The sequence below is a fragment of the Microtus oregoni genome, unplaced genomic scaffold (genome assembly GCF_018167655.1).
Source record: "Microtus oregoni isolate MIOR12 unplaced genomic scaffold, Mior012 000048F_ref0000485, whole genome shotgun sequence".
NCBI lineage: Eukaryota > Metazoa > Chordata > Mammalia > Rodentia > Cricetidae > Microtus > Microtus oregoni.
Window position 1 is genome coordinate 3,614,792 of NW_024543222.1, and position 13,801 is coordinate 3,628,592.

The 13,801-nt window shown below is 47.9% G+C and overlaps 1 protein-coding gene across 1 annotated transcript in view; it reads left to right on the plus strand.

Annotated features, from left to right (window-relative positions):
- The first annotated feature begins 381 nt into the window (after positions 1-381).
- The window catches only part of Prpsap1 (phosphoribosyl pyrophosphate synthetase associated protein 1), a 31,236-nt gene continuing 17,816 nt past the window's right edge, over positions 382-13,801 (plus strand). Inside the window, exons 1-3 of the mRNA XM_041636172.1 lie at positions 382-796; positions 2,210-2,262; positions 8,448-8,514. Coding sequence (XP_041492106.1) covers positions 627-796; positions 2,210-2,262; positions 8,448-8,514 — 290 coding nt within the window. The 5' untranslated portion in view covers positions 382-626. The remainder of the gene's footprint in view (positions 797-2,209; positions 2,263-8,447; positions 8,515-13,801) is intronic.

The following is a 13,801-nucleotide window of genomic DNA, read 5'->3' on the forward strand; positions in this document are numbered from 1 at the left end:
GCCAAGGCTGAGGCGGTCTCTGCTGCTGGGGGCCAGGGGCGGCTGTGATTGAGCCAAACTGGCGGGAATGCAAGCTCGCCTCACGTGCAGACACACGGGTAGGGCCTGGGGGACGGCTCCACGACGAGGTTCTGGAGCATTTCAGGACGATTGCCAGAATCCAGCGAAAATAAAGCCCGGCTTGTGCACTCGGGCAAGGGGCGGGAGCCGAGCGCCGATTGACCATAGAGGCGCCAGGCTAGATTGTCTCCGGGCCCTGCAGCGGACATCTTGACTCCTGGCAAAAAATACTTTTGAAAACGTCCGAGGCCTCTACTAAGCTGGTTGCACCACCCCAAACCGTGAAGTTAAATACCTGTCCCGGGAGACTCAAAAATCAAGCGTCCACGCGAACCAGTAGCGCACCCGTCAGAACTGGCTCTCGAGGCGACGCCGCCATCCCCGCCCTTTTCCGAGATGGCGGCGGCGAGGACGCTCTAGCCGCCGGCCTGGGTTCCGCGGAGGCGTGGGGGGGGCGGCGGCGGCTGCGCGTGGGTGTCCCGCCCCCTCCCTCCCGCACCCGCGCCGGTCGCCGCTGTCGTCGTCACAGCTGCGCCCGCGTCCGGCCCCGCGCCTCGGGCCGGAGGATGCCCAGGAGGCTGCTGCTGCCGCCCCCGCTGTCCGCGTGCTCGGTCCTGCGCCTCCCGCGGGCTCGCCCTGCCGCCCCGCCGGCCATGAACGCCGCCCGCACCGGCTACCGAGTTTTCTCGGCCAACTCCACGGCCGCCTGCACCGAGCTGGCCAAGCGCATCACCGAGTAAGCCGGGGCGGTCTCGGGTGGGACCGGGGGCAGACGCTTCGGGCCGACTCCCATCCCAGACCCGGAGGTGACCGTCGCCATTTCCAGCCGTCCCTAACGGGACCGGCTCGGTGGGTCGAGCCTCGGACCGAAGGCGTTGGAAGGGCTGGGAGAAGGAGCTCAGAACTACAGTGGGGTGGGCGGGGAGAGCTATGATTCCGAGTGTGTTGATCAGTTGCACGCACACACGCGCGCGCGCACACACACACACACACACGCAGGCTTTGCCTAGGGGTGTGTGCAGGTGTGACTTCAGGGGACCTTGGGGGGTTTGCCTGTCGTCTGTCGTCACCTCGCTGACACTGGGTGAGGGACGTGGTTGGTTGGTTGGTTTTGTTTTTTCTAACCTTGTAAAATGTTGGTGATTCTATGGGACAGGGATGGGAGTGTGAGCCTGAGTTTAGTGGGAAATACTGGAGGTGAGTCCTGCAGGTCGGGGCCTCCCAGTGGCCCCCGATAGCACATGTCTGGTGTAAGACCCCTTTTCTCCTTTAGAGAAAACTAGAGCCCTCTTATAAAGCGCCTTAAGGGCCCTTTTTAAAATAAACTTTTTAGAAATATATAACCAAGTTTGTCCCCACGTTGTTTAACTTGTTCTTTGGGCTTTGTTCCCTGCTGAGGAGGCTTGCTCAGTCTGGCTCTGAGCGACTGGCCTTGAACTATCTGCCTCCCTTTGCTGGCGAGCAGGAATTGTGGGATTAAAGGCCTTATGCCACCACACCCATCCTCAATTTTTGATTTTTGAGATAAGATCATTGTGACCCAGGCCAGCCTCTGTTATCTTCTGGCCTTAGCCTTCCGGATGCTGGCCTCACCTGTCTGTCCAGGCTTAAATGGCTTGACTTTGAACATTTAAGGTCATTTTCCCGCGTCGGGAATTCTTATCTCCACCTGTTGTGTTAGCACTTGGACTTTGAGGTGGGTTTAAGAGAGTACCAGAGGGCAACTCTGCATTCTGCTGCCTGCTTTCTGCTTCTAAGCCCTGTTTATGGTCTTTCTAGCCAAGGCCAACCACGGGGCTCACTCTGAAGCCTCAGTTTGTTTACCTTGGGTCATATTTACTCGGTTATGAGCTTGCCTTGAGTAAGCCTAAGGGAAGGCTTTAAAAATGAGTGGTTTGCCTTTTTTGTTATGCTAATGGTTCAGAAAGCCTTGAAGTTGTATAACAAACCTTGTTATAAACACAGTGTCTGTTATTACACGGTAGAGCTTTTGCGGCGTTTATATGATTGTGCTCTTTCCTTTTTTTTTTTTTTTAAGAGAGTTTTGCTGTGAAGTCCTGGGTGGACTTCACGTTACAGCAATCCTCCTGCCTCAGCTTCCAGAATGCTGCGTTGATTAATACCCGACTCCCTTTTTCTTGTGTAATAGGCGTCTTGGTGCTGAATTGGGGAAATCTGTTGTGTACCAGGAGACCAATGGAGGTAAGTTAGAGTCTTTTTGTTCCATTGAGCGTTTGTTGCTGTCCTTTGGGCAGCGTCTCATAGCCTAGGCTGGCATGACCTTGATCCGTCTCCCTGGTGCTGGGATAGCGAGCATGCCCACTACTCTGGCTTCATTTCCTTCTCCATTAGATAGATAGGCATTCAGGCCTCAGCTCAAGATCCTCTTGCTTCTGCTTCTCCAGTAATACCACATGGGCGTTGGGCTCCCTCTCCCTACCGTGTGGGGCCTAGGAGTCAAACGCGGGTCATCAGCCTCAGTACTGAGTGCCTTTACCTTCTGTGCCGTCTTGCTGGATCAGCCCTTGTTGGTTTGGAACTGTTATGCCCAGATCACGGAGTCACCCCCAAACCAACTAGGAGACCGAGTCTTGTCTGTAAAAGCAGAGAGCCTTCATTCTTACACAAGTTTGCAAACCCCGTCTCTCCGTATGTCCAATGTATTGCAGTGATCAGAGAGCCCTTAGCTCAGTTAGGGTTGGGTTTTTATAGTAGCCCAGGTGGGGGCGGGGATGAGGGATTTCTAATGTTCAGGACCCCTGATTGGCTGACATTTGTTTCATGCTGTCCTGGTGAAAAACGATGGGTGTCTCCAATGGTTGGAACTTTAGGAATTTTCTTTGATTGACCTGTTCCCGGGTGGGGCCTGGGTGGTCTCCATTTTTCTTGGAACCAGGTTTTGCCTTAAACTACTGAGACTCAGGGCTCTGTTGTCAAGGCTGGGTTCTCCAGGAACCTGCTACAGAACTGAGGATGATTTTGAGTTCCTTATCTGCCTGTTTTAGCCTTCCTTGGTCTGGGATTGTGGGCATGTACCTGTTGTTGGGTTTTATTTTTACTCTCTGCTCTTTGGGGGCCCCCACCGAAATCCCAGGTAAATACACAGAGACTTATTCTTACTCATGAATGCCTGGCCTTAGCTTGGCTTATTGGCCAGCTTTTTGTTTTGTTTGTTTTCTCAAGACAGGGTTTCTCTGTAACTTTGGAGCCTGTCCTGGAACTCACTTGGCAGACCAGGCTGACCTCAAACTCACGGAGATCCACCTGACTCTACCTCCCAAGTGCTGGTATTAAAGCCATGCACCACCCCCTTAGCCAGCTTTTCTTAACAAATTATCCTTCTACCTTTTGCCTCTGGAGTTTTACCTTTCTCTGTGCTAGAGGCCTTTCTTTCCTCTTATTCCATTGCTGGCTGCTGAAGTTTCTGTCCCTCCTGGTCCTGCAGCCCAAAGTCACACAGAGGTCTACATTAATTATAAACTGATGGGCCCATTAGCTCAGTCGTCAGCCAGACGCAAAGGAAGTCGGACACAGAGCAAGCAAGATGTGACTGCATCGCTGAAAAAGGTACCAAGCCATATGGCTGACACACACAAAAATTATAGGTTGTAGCCAGGCGGTGGTGGCACATACCCTTAATCCTAGCACTGGGGAGGCAGAGGCAGGTGGATTTTTGTGAATTCGAGGCCAGCCTGGTCTATAAGAGCTAGTTCCAGGACAGGCTTCAAAGCCACAGAGAAACCCTGTCTTGTAGTAATAAGGGTGGCGGGGCTGCGTCCCTGGCACCCCAGCCGCCTGGCTAGCTTATGCCCCGAAATAACAACACACAAACTGTATTCATTTAAACACTGCTTGGCTCTTTAGTTCTAGCCCTTACTGGCTAATTCTGATATCCCGATCAACCCATCTCTAATAATCTGTGAGAACTGGTCTTACCGGGAAGATTCTAGCCTATGTCCATCCTGGGTCAGAGCTTCATAGCGCGCGTCTGCCCAGGAGCCAGGAGCATGGCGTCTCTCTGAGGCGTCTGCTCCCGAGAGAGCTGTGGAGTCTGAGCTCACTTCCTCTTCCTCCCAGCGTTCTGTTCTGTTTACTCCTCCCACCTATCTTCTAACCAATAAAATGGGCCAAGGCAGTTCCTTTATTAGCCAATGACCTTCCTCCATCACTGTCTCGAAAAATAAAAAACAAACAAACAAAAAAAAGAATTATGGGTTGATATAAGTTGTAAGAATTAATAAGAAGCCTGAGCTACTGGGCTAATCAGTTCATAATTAATGTAGGCCTTTGTGTGTTTATTTGGGACTAAACGGATGTGGGTCTGCTGGGACAGAAACCTCTGGGTGGTTGGGCGACTGGCCCTTGGCATCCTCCTCTCTTCCTCTTATGCCTCCCTCTTCTCTTCCTTCTTCTATTTATTCTCTCTGCCTGGCAGCCCCGCCTGTCCCTCTCCTGCCTAGCTGTTGGCCATTCAGCTCTTTACTAGACCAGGTGTTTTAGGCAGGCAAAGCAACACAGCTTCACAGAGCTAAACGAAACATAAAAGAATGCAGCACATCTTTGCATCACTGAATATTCCACAGCACAAACAATTGTGACACATCTTAAAGTCATATTCCACAACATGCCCAGCTTGATGGGTTTTGTTTGTTTGTTTTTAACATGCTGTTGCATTGTTTCCTTGGCCCAATAGAATTTGCCACCCAGGCCTGGAACTTGGGGTCCTCCTGTCTTAGCCATGTGGAACCATCACACCTCAAAAGCTGGCGTATTTTTACAAGTAGATAGCGCTTTAAGTTTTGTTTATGTGTGGTGGTATGCAGGTGTGGGGGTGAGTGCACGTGGTGGTGTGCGTGTGTGCACGTGTGGAGTGCACGTGGTGGTTTGGGTGTGGTGCATGTGCAGAAGTCAGGATGAGCTTTGGGGCTCAGTTCTTTCCTGTTTTGTTGAAGCGAGTCTCCTACTGTTCCTGCTGCTTTGCACATACAACAGGAGTGCTGTGGTTATGGATACCAGGCACTGTGTGTCACCATGCATGTGTGTTGCGTGTACGCATGTTTATGTTTGCATGCCTGTGTATGCATGTTAGGGACTGAGCTCAGATCATCAGTCTTGCATAACAAGTGCTTGTACTCACTGATGTATGTGAACTTTCCAGCATTAGAGGTCTGTGTCCTTGGTCCTCCTGTCTCTTTAGATTCTGACTGTTGTCCTTGCTGCCCCCTCCTTCCACTCGGGTGCACATAACAGTGTAACAAGTAGAGGAGAGCTGTGTAGAATGTCTTCTACTCTGGGTTCTGTTTGGTAAATATGTCTTAGGCTTGTCTCACCAGGACATCAATGATAGCATGAGCAGTCTGGTGTTGGGAACAGGACTGAACTTCCTCTTTGGTGGGGGTGGAGATGGGAGATGGATTAGTAGGGGTGCTTGTACCTGTGATGTCAGCGCTGGCGGGGCAGATGCTCACAGGTCAGCCAGCCTAGGAGTGCAGTGAGCTGAGAACGAAGGTGGAAGTGATGGAGAAGACATCTGATGGTGACACCCACACCCACACTGCATGGCCACCTGTGTGTGTGCACACACAGATATACATACACACACCCACACTGCACGGCCACCTGTGCGCACACAGATATACATACACACACCCACACTGCACGGCCACCTGTGCGTGTGCACACACAGATATACACACACCCACACTGCACGGCCACCTGTGCGTGTGCACACACAGATATACATACACACACCCACACTGCACGGCCACCTGTGCGTGTGCACACACAGATATACATACACACACACTGCACGGCCACCTGTGCGTGTGCACACACAGATACACACACACCCACACTGCACGGCCACCTGTGCGTGTGCACACACAGATACACATACACACACCCACACTGCACGGCCACCTGTGTGCGTGCACACACAGATATACATACACACACCCACACTGCACGGCCACCTGTGCGTGTGCGCACACAGATACACACACACCCACACTGCACGGCCACCTGTGCGTGTGCACACACAGATACACACACACCCACACTGCAAGGCCACCTGTGCGCGTGCACACATAGACACACACATACTGCACGGCTACCTGTGCGTGTACACACACAGACATACATACACATGATTCTCTTTCAAATTCTGTCCTGTTTTCTTTTTTTAATCCAAATGTATGGATTGTTATGCTGGGTTAGTGGCCCCGTTTGGCTTCCCTCTGGGTTGTGTGGAAAACTGATTATAACATGAACGTTTGAAGGTACCTGACTGTCCTACATAATCAGGAGAGCTCCACACCTCAGGGCAACCTGCTCTTCTTTTGGGGAGAGGGTAGTCTAAGATAAGGTTTCTTTGTGTAGCTTTGAGCCTGTCCTGTAATGCACTTTATAGACCAGGCTGCCCTGGAACTCAGAGATGAGCCTGCCTCTGCCTTCTGAGTGCTGAGATTAAATGCGTGCACCACCACTACCTGGCCTCATCCTGCTTTTATTTGAGTGGAAACAGACATTGAAGAGCCAGGTGTTGTGGCTCACGTCTATGATGTCAGCTCTCAAAAGGCTGCAGCAAGAGGAACGCCAGGAACTTAAGTCCATTCTGGGCTATACAGGGGGCAATCAGTCAGGCTTACCAAGGAAGGCCCTGCATCCCAAGCCAAAATCAATCCCAGGGTCATAATGATATCTGGGGATCCAGGACAAGAGAGGACAATTGGATGGACATTTAAGGAGTGCACACTAAGAGAATGTGTGAAAGTCATGCATTTTAACTAGCATCCTGTGTCCTTCAGCCAGCTTCTAAGCAGCTTTCTTCGTTCAAGATTGTGTGTGTGTGAGAGAGAGAGAGGGGGAGAGGTGAAGGGCATCGGCTCTCAGGCTGTCCAGTGGGTGCTGGGTGTTGGGAGGCTGGAGGATGAGAGGATGCTGAAGAGGCTCTCCTTCCTCTGCGTCATTGCTGTGGGTCTCTTCGTCTCTGGGACTGCAGCAAGTGTTCCAAGTGTCAGCAGCCTCTGTCTAGCCCACTCCATTCCTATGAAAATACTTTCAGATCTTTTTTGGGGGGTGGTAAGGGGTGGGGGATTGAATCCAGGATTTCACCTTGTCCGTGCCAGGGAAATGTTCACTACTCAGCTAATTCCAACCCTAAGATGCAGATATTCTCCAGCTGCAGTTGGCTCCTCTAGCACTGGAAGGCTGGGACTGGAAGTGCTGCAGATCTAGACTAGTGGCGATGCATTTCACATCTGAGATGCCGCATCGCCGAGTCCACAACGTCCCAGGGGTTTTAGCTTTGGGAATAGTTTGGATTTCAGATTTTAGATTAAGATGCTCAGCCTTGTGCTACCACAGGCCAGAGTGACAGACTGGGGCCCTGTGGAGTCGGTTCTGCCCCTCACCCCCTGGTCTCCAGTCGGGTGGGTCACATCCTGAGCTCTGTGCTTTTTCCACTGTGTCCTTGCCCGTCCTTTGTTTCTCACAGCGGCCGGCAGCCTCCCCCACCCCCAGCTTTGGGTGTCTCACATTTTTTATGTGTATTGGTGTTTTGTCTGCTTGGTGTCTGTGTGAGCGTGTTGGATCCCCAGGAAATGTAGTAACACACAGTTGTGAGCTGCCATGTGGGTGCTGGGAGTTGAACGTGGGTTCTCTGGAAGAACAGCCAGTGCTTTTAACCTCTGAGCCATCTCTCCAGCCCTCAAAAAGCTTCAGCGGGGATTCTTTCTGTTTTGTTCTGTTGTTTTTGAGACAGGGTTTCTCCCAAACATAGCTCTTCTAGAACTTGCTTTGTAGACCAGGCTGGCCTGGGCTTACAGAGATCTGCTTGACTCCCTAATACTGGGATTAAAGGCGTGTGCCACCACACCAAGCTCTGTGTTGTTGGCCCTCTGGCTTCTTGACCCGTGCATCTCCTTTCTCATAGTCTCTGCATCCCCAGTCGTTTCCAGTGCTCCCCGCTTCTTGTAAGGCTGCTGTTCTTGCCTTGCTCTTGGTGACCTGTCTGTGGCATGCTGGACCATCTCATTGGTCTCGGTCCCCTCCGGGACCAGCGCAGGCCCGCCACGGATGCCCGAGTGTATAGAAAGCTAACTCGTCAAGCTTCGGCTTCGTTACCTGTCGCAGCCCCTTCCTTCAACATCTCATTCATGTCTTCGTTTGGTGATAGCTTTTGGAATGGTTTGGACTATTTGACACATTTTTCTTGATTTTTGTCTTTTACCCCCAGCCTGGCCACTCTGTGTATGAGTATTTTAGCTAAGACTTGGATTGTCCTGGGGTCAGGGGGCAGCACTGTTTAGAATCCTTATTATTCTACCTGTTGTCTGTTTATTGCACCATGGACTGTTTAAACTCTAACACTTTTTTTTTTCCTTCAGAAACAAGAGTTGAAATCAAAGAGTCTGTTCGTGGCCAAGATATTTTCATTATACAGACGATACCCAGGTAAGACTTGGTGCCCCTTGGGGAGTCCATTTTCTCTGGGAAACTTTCTTTTCATGGGAACAACAATCCAGGGTTGGTTTCTGTTACTGTTTTGTCTTAAAATATAAATTTGTGCTTGGCTGGAGACCAAGGCAGAAGGATAATTCAAGGCCTTCTTAGATTATGGAACCAGTTTAAAGCCAGACTGGGCAACTTAGTAAGACCTGCCTCAGAAAGTAAATGAAATTGCCAAGCATGGTGGCACACACCTGTAATCTTAACACTCAGGAGGCAGAGATGGGCAGATCTCTGTTTCAGATGAGTCTGGACTACATAGCAAATTCCAGCCAGCCAAGGCTACCTAGTGAGACCCTGTCCTAGAAAAAAGCAAAAAAAAATTTCTTAGCATTTATTTAATGGAGGGGGCTGGTTTAGAGGTTAACACTGGCTGCTTTTCCAGAGAACCTGGAACCAGCAACCACATGGTGGCTCACAACCATCTGTAATGAGATCTGGTGTCCTCTTCTGGCATGGAGGTGTACATGCGGGAGGAACACTATATATAATAAATACATCTTTAAAAAAAAGACCGTTATGGAGGTGAGGGTTCTGTGTGCCGTGTACATGAAGAGAGCCGAGAACAGCGTGGAGGAAGACCTTCTCTTGTTCTCTCGGGAGTCCTGGGATGGATCTAACCCGGGTCATCAGTGCTAGCCGCAAGCATCCTTACTCACTGAGCCTTCTCACCGGCCTCCCCAGTGGTTTTGACATGCGCTTTAGAAGTGAGAACGAAGGGACTAAGGAAATAGCTCAGGGTGGAGTACTGGAATGTGCAAGGTCCTGGGTTCCATCCCTAGCACCATCTGGAATATGAGAGAGAAGACCTGAGGGAAATGGGTTATGGTCCTGTGCTTTTCCTCCTTTAGCAGCCTTGGACGAGGGACCTTCAGTGAGGACGCACGGAAGCACTTGGCAGTCTTCCTGGACACTGCTAGGCCCAGGTGTAGGCCCAGGGCCGTCTTAGCTGAGGCTCAGTGCCTTGTCTTTCTCCTGACTGCGGGGTTTTGATGATGATACATATGTGCGCCTGATGTTGTCTCTGTTCTAGCCCTGTCTCCACCAGACAGCTGACTCCTGAGCCAGGTAACTGAAGCTCTGCCTAGACATGTCTTCCCTGAGGAGCTGATAGTTGGTTCACTTAGGCCTTTGTCAAACAGCGTGTGATTAGGAGGCTTTTGTTTCCTAGGTCCTCCTCGGCTTTAAGAGCCTGGTCCCATGGCTGCTCTGGGTTTATCCTTTGGCAGCGAGCAGTGTGGTGCATTGTCATCTCCTTTCTCTGGTGCAAGAGTCTCCAGGAGAGAAAGCAATTTTCATGGAATCCTAGGCCCTTAGACTGCCTGACTGTGGAGCCCTTGTCCGAGGGTGAAAACAGAGCCGCATCTCGACAGGGCCAGGTGGCAAAGAGACACTCTTGGCTGCCCTGCCTGGCTTGTGGAGGCACAAGGGTGCGTCTTAGACAGACATTGAGGAATCTTGGCTGCACTAAGCCTTGGGCTGCAGTAGAAGCCGGAACTGGAGCTTTGCTTTCCTTTTTCCTTCTGGAAAGTCATGCTGGCTGCTTTTGGGGTGACTAGTGTGCTGGCCGTGAGCAGCCCTTAAGTGTAGCTGTTAGATGGTTTTCATGGTGTGTTCAGATGGTCGAGACTCTTGACATCAGGTATCTTCTGATATTTATTTCCCTTAACCACCAGGGGCCACATTCAAGTCTTGATGTTAGCCAGTGACTCACTAGGCTATTCCACTGCGTTTCTTTCTAAAAAAAAATTGTTTGCTTGTTTTTGTTATTCGAGATGGTTTCTCTGTGTAGTCCTGGCCATCCTGGAACTTGGTCTGTAGACCAGGCTGGCCTCAAACTCAGAGCCACCTGCCTCTGGCTCCCCAGTGCGGGGCCTAAAGGTGTGCCACACTGCCTGGCTAAGTACTTTTCTTAATGGTAGGATTGACCTGACAAGACTGAGTCTCTTCTGATTTCTGAAATAGGATCTTGATATGCAGCGCAGGCTAGCTTCCAGCTTGAGTTGTTCCCCACAACCTCCTGAGACCTAGGATGGAGGTGTGTATCACCAGGCCAGCAAAACAACTTTGTTTTTCGGAGACAGTGTCACTCCTTAGCCCAAGCTGGCCTCAAGCTTCTGACTTCTTGTTCTTCGCTTCCTAAATGTTTATTACAAGCCTTATTCCACCAAGCCCACAGGAGGCTTGCATGACGCAGTTCCCGAGACTATTTTGTGTTAGTTTCTCGTTGCTGTGTCAGAACACGTTAAGCATTAGCTGGACGATGCAGAGCATCGTGGCACTGGGAGCCTCAGGCTGCAAGTCACACTGCAGGTGCAGTCAGGAGGCGCAGGCGCCAGCTTGGTTCTAAGAATTACTTTTTAATTTATGTGTGTTTGTGTGTCTGTGCATGTGGCGGTTCAAGCCTTTAACCCAAGCACTCAGGAGGCTGAGGCCAGCCTGGTTGGTCTGCATAGTGAGTTCTAGGGTGGCTATAGTGGGACCCTGTCTCAACAAAACAACCACAGCAGAAAGCAGTGATCCTCCTAAATTAGGCATGTGCCTTCCTCGTACTGACTCAAAATTTTGGATTCTATATATTTTGTTTTTGTTTTTTTTTTAAATGCCGGCTTTCTGGGCTGTCCTGCCAGGGCAAACTCTGACTCTTTTTTTTTTATATATATTTATTTATTTATTATGTATACAATATTCTGTCTGTATGCCTGAAGGCCAGTTGAGGGCGCCAGACGTCTTTACAGATGGTTGTGAGCCACCATGTGGTTGCTGGGAATTGAACTCAGGACCTTTGGAAGAGCAGGCAATGCTCTTAACCACTGAGCCATCTCTCCAGCCCGGATTCTATATATTTTGAAATCATTTGTTATTACTATTATTTATGCATATGGGTGTTTTTGCTGTGTACCATGTAACGGCGTAAATGAATGCAGACAGATTGTAAAAATATATACAGTTTTAATGGGGAAATAGATTTACAGAACCACCATTCCCGTGGAGACCAGGAAAGCAGAAGGGGCGGCTGGGAGCAGGCTTGCCAGATTTATAGGTAAACATTAGCCTGAGGCGAACACGCCCCCTAAGGGGCTGGACTTATCCCTACATCTCCCCCTTTTGTCTAAATAAGACAGAACTAAACCAAATACAACTATATACAATAATAACAATAAATATAACAAACAATATTGAGAACAAAAGTTTTGCTAAACATTCTATCTCAAGGAGTCTAAATAATGTAGAGAGTAACTACAATTATATAATCCGTCAAAGATCTGAGAAGGGAATAAATATTACTTAACAAACGAGATATATCCAAAATGTGCAACAATTGACAGAGACAACTGACTACCTGGGCAATCACCCAAAATCTCGTTTGCAATGTTGAGTCAACCAACTTTGGCTAAGGCCTAACATAACTGACATACCATTATTAAAGGCAAGGAACTTTCTTAGAACTATCCTACCCTGTCTTGGCAGGATAAGACAATCCTGTTTCATTGTCAGAAGTTGAGGTATGGGCTTTTCTTAACCCAAAGGCCAGTTCTGCCAAGAAGACAAGGTCCCAGTGGAGTGTCTTTGGTGCTCAACGTTCTCTCAGGAGTAGAGTGGTGTTGCCAGGAGTAATTGTGTCTCTTTGGCACAGAATTCTAGGTTAGATTAAAGGCCATTTTCTACAGCTCTTTGAAGAGGCTGAAGATTATACTATCTATACTAAATATAATCTCTATGTATCTAAAAGACCTGATTAACCTAAAAATAAATATGACAAACATATAATTCTCAATACCTAGCTAACTTGAAGACTAAAAGAATAAACAACCGTGCAATATATAAAGACAATGATCTTCAACTGTAAACAATGTCATTACATATCAAATGTAAACAATGTTATTATATAAATAGTATCAGAGGTAGAAATGTACATTTTAATATGGTAGATGTATCAATACAATATAGACAAAGTTATAAGCATACTCTTATACAAAAATAGAGGTAGGACACTCACATTCAATATTCAATATATCAATATGCAGGAAACAGTACCAATACAATTTTCTAAAAACAGTAATTCACAAATACCAATCATCCCATCAAACCAGTTAATCCCCCGCCCCCCCCTTTTTTTTTTTGAAAATACCCCTAATTCCATAAAATATCTCCCCATCCTCTCAACCCTAAACCAACCACTAAAAGATGTCCCTAATGCTGAGATCAAACTCTGTTGGGAGAGGGGACGTCATCCTCTAAGATTGCTTCTAGCTGACATGGGGCGACATTCTTCTTAGGGCTCCTGTGAAAGCAAATGATGGTAAAATTCCCAAATTAACCTTTGACCTAAGAAAATTATATAGTCTCTGAGCGTTTTGAGAAGATCCGGCCAGAGTGTTATCAAAAAATGTGCACCATTCGAAATTGTCTCATGTAGTTGGTACCAAAAAACAGGTCTAATTTTAGCGATTAAAAAAATATTCATGACATCATAAAAACCAGATTGAGTTGATGTCGTGGGGCCCCATCTTCATCCTGGAAACTTTAAAGATTACTGTAGGGAAAGTTGTTGTTTGTTATGGGAAATTTAAACATTAACAACAAGGACCCTTCCTCCATCATTTCCCCTTTTTCTGTTTAAACAAAAAAAAAAGGAAGGCTTTAACTTTAACATAGCAAAATTACATATAACAAAACAGTTATCAAGTAAAAATTACAATATTTACATCTATTTTATCTTTATCATAACTAAGAAAAACTATAACTAACTATTCTTCAACTCCTTCAAAGACTCCAGAAAGATACAATATTACCTAAGCAAGCAAGAAATAAGCAACTTTCAAACTCTCCTTTTTCTGTTTAAACAAAAAAAAAAAGGAAGGCTTTAACTTTAACATAGCAAAATTACATATAACAAAACAGTTATCAAGTAAAAATTACAATATTTACATCTATTTTATCTTTATCATAACTAAGAAAAACTATAACTAACTATTCTTCAACTCCTTCAAAGACTCCAGAAAGATACAATATTACCTAAGCAAGCAAGAAATAAGCAACTTTCAAACTCTAGAAATGACAGATATATCTCACTGCCTTGACAGTCACCCAAAGTTTCTCTGTACTATTCGGGCATCCATCTTCGGCCTACAGGCCCATAGTATCCAGCAGACTTTTTCATGAAGCAGGAAATTTCAAAGGCAGTTCAGTCACTATCTGCTGTGTCCTGCAGAATGTCTCGCAGGCTCTT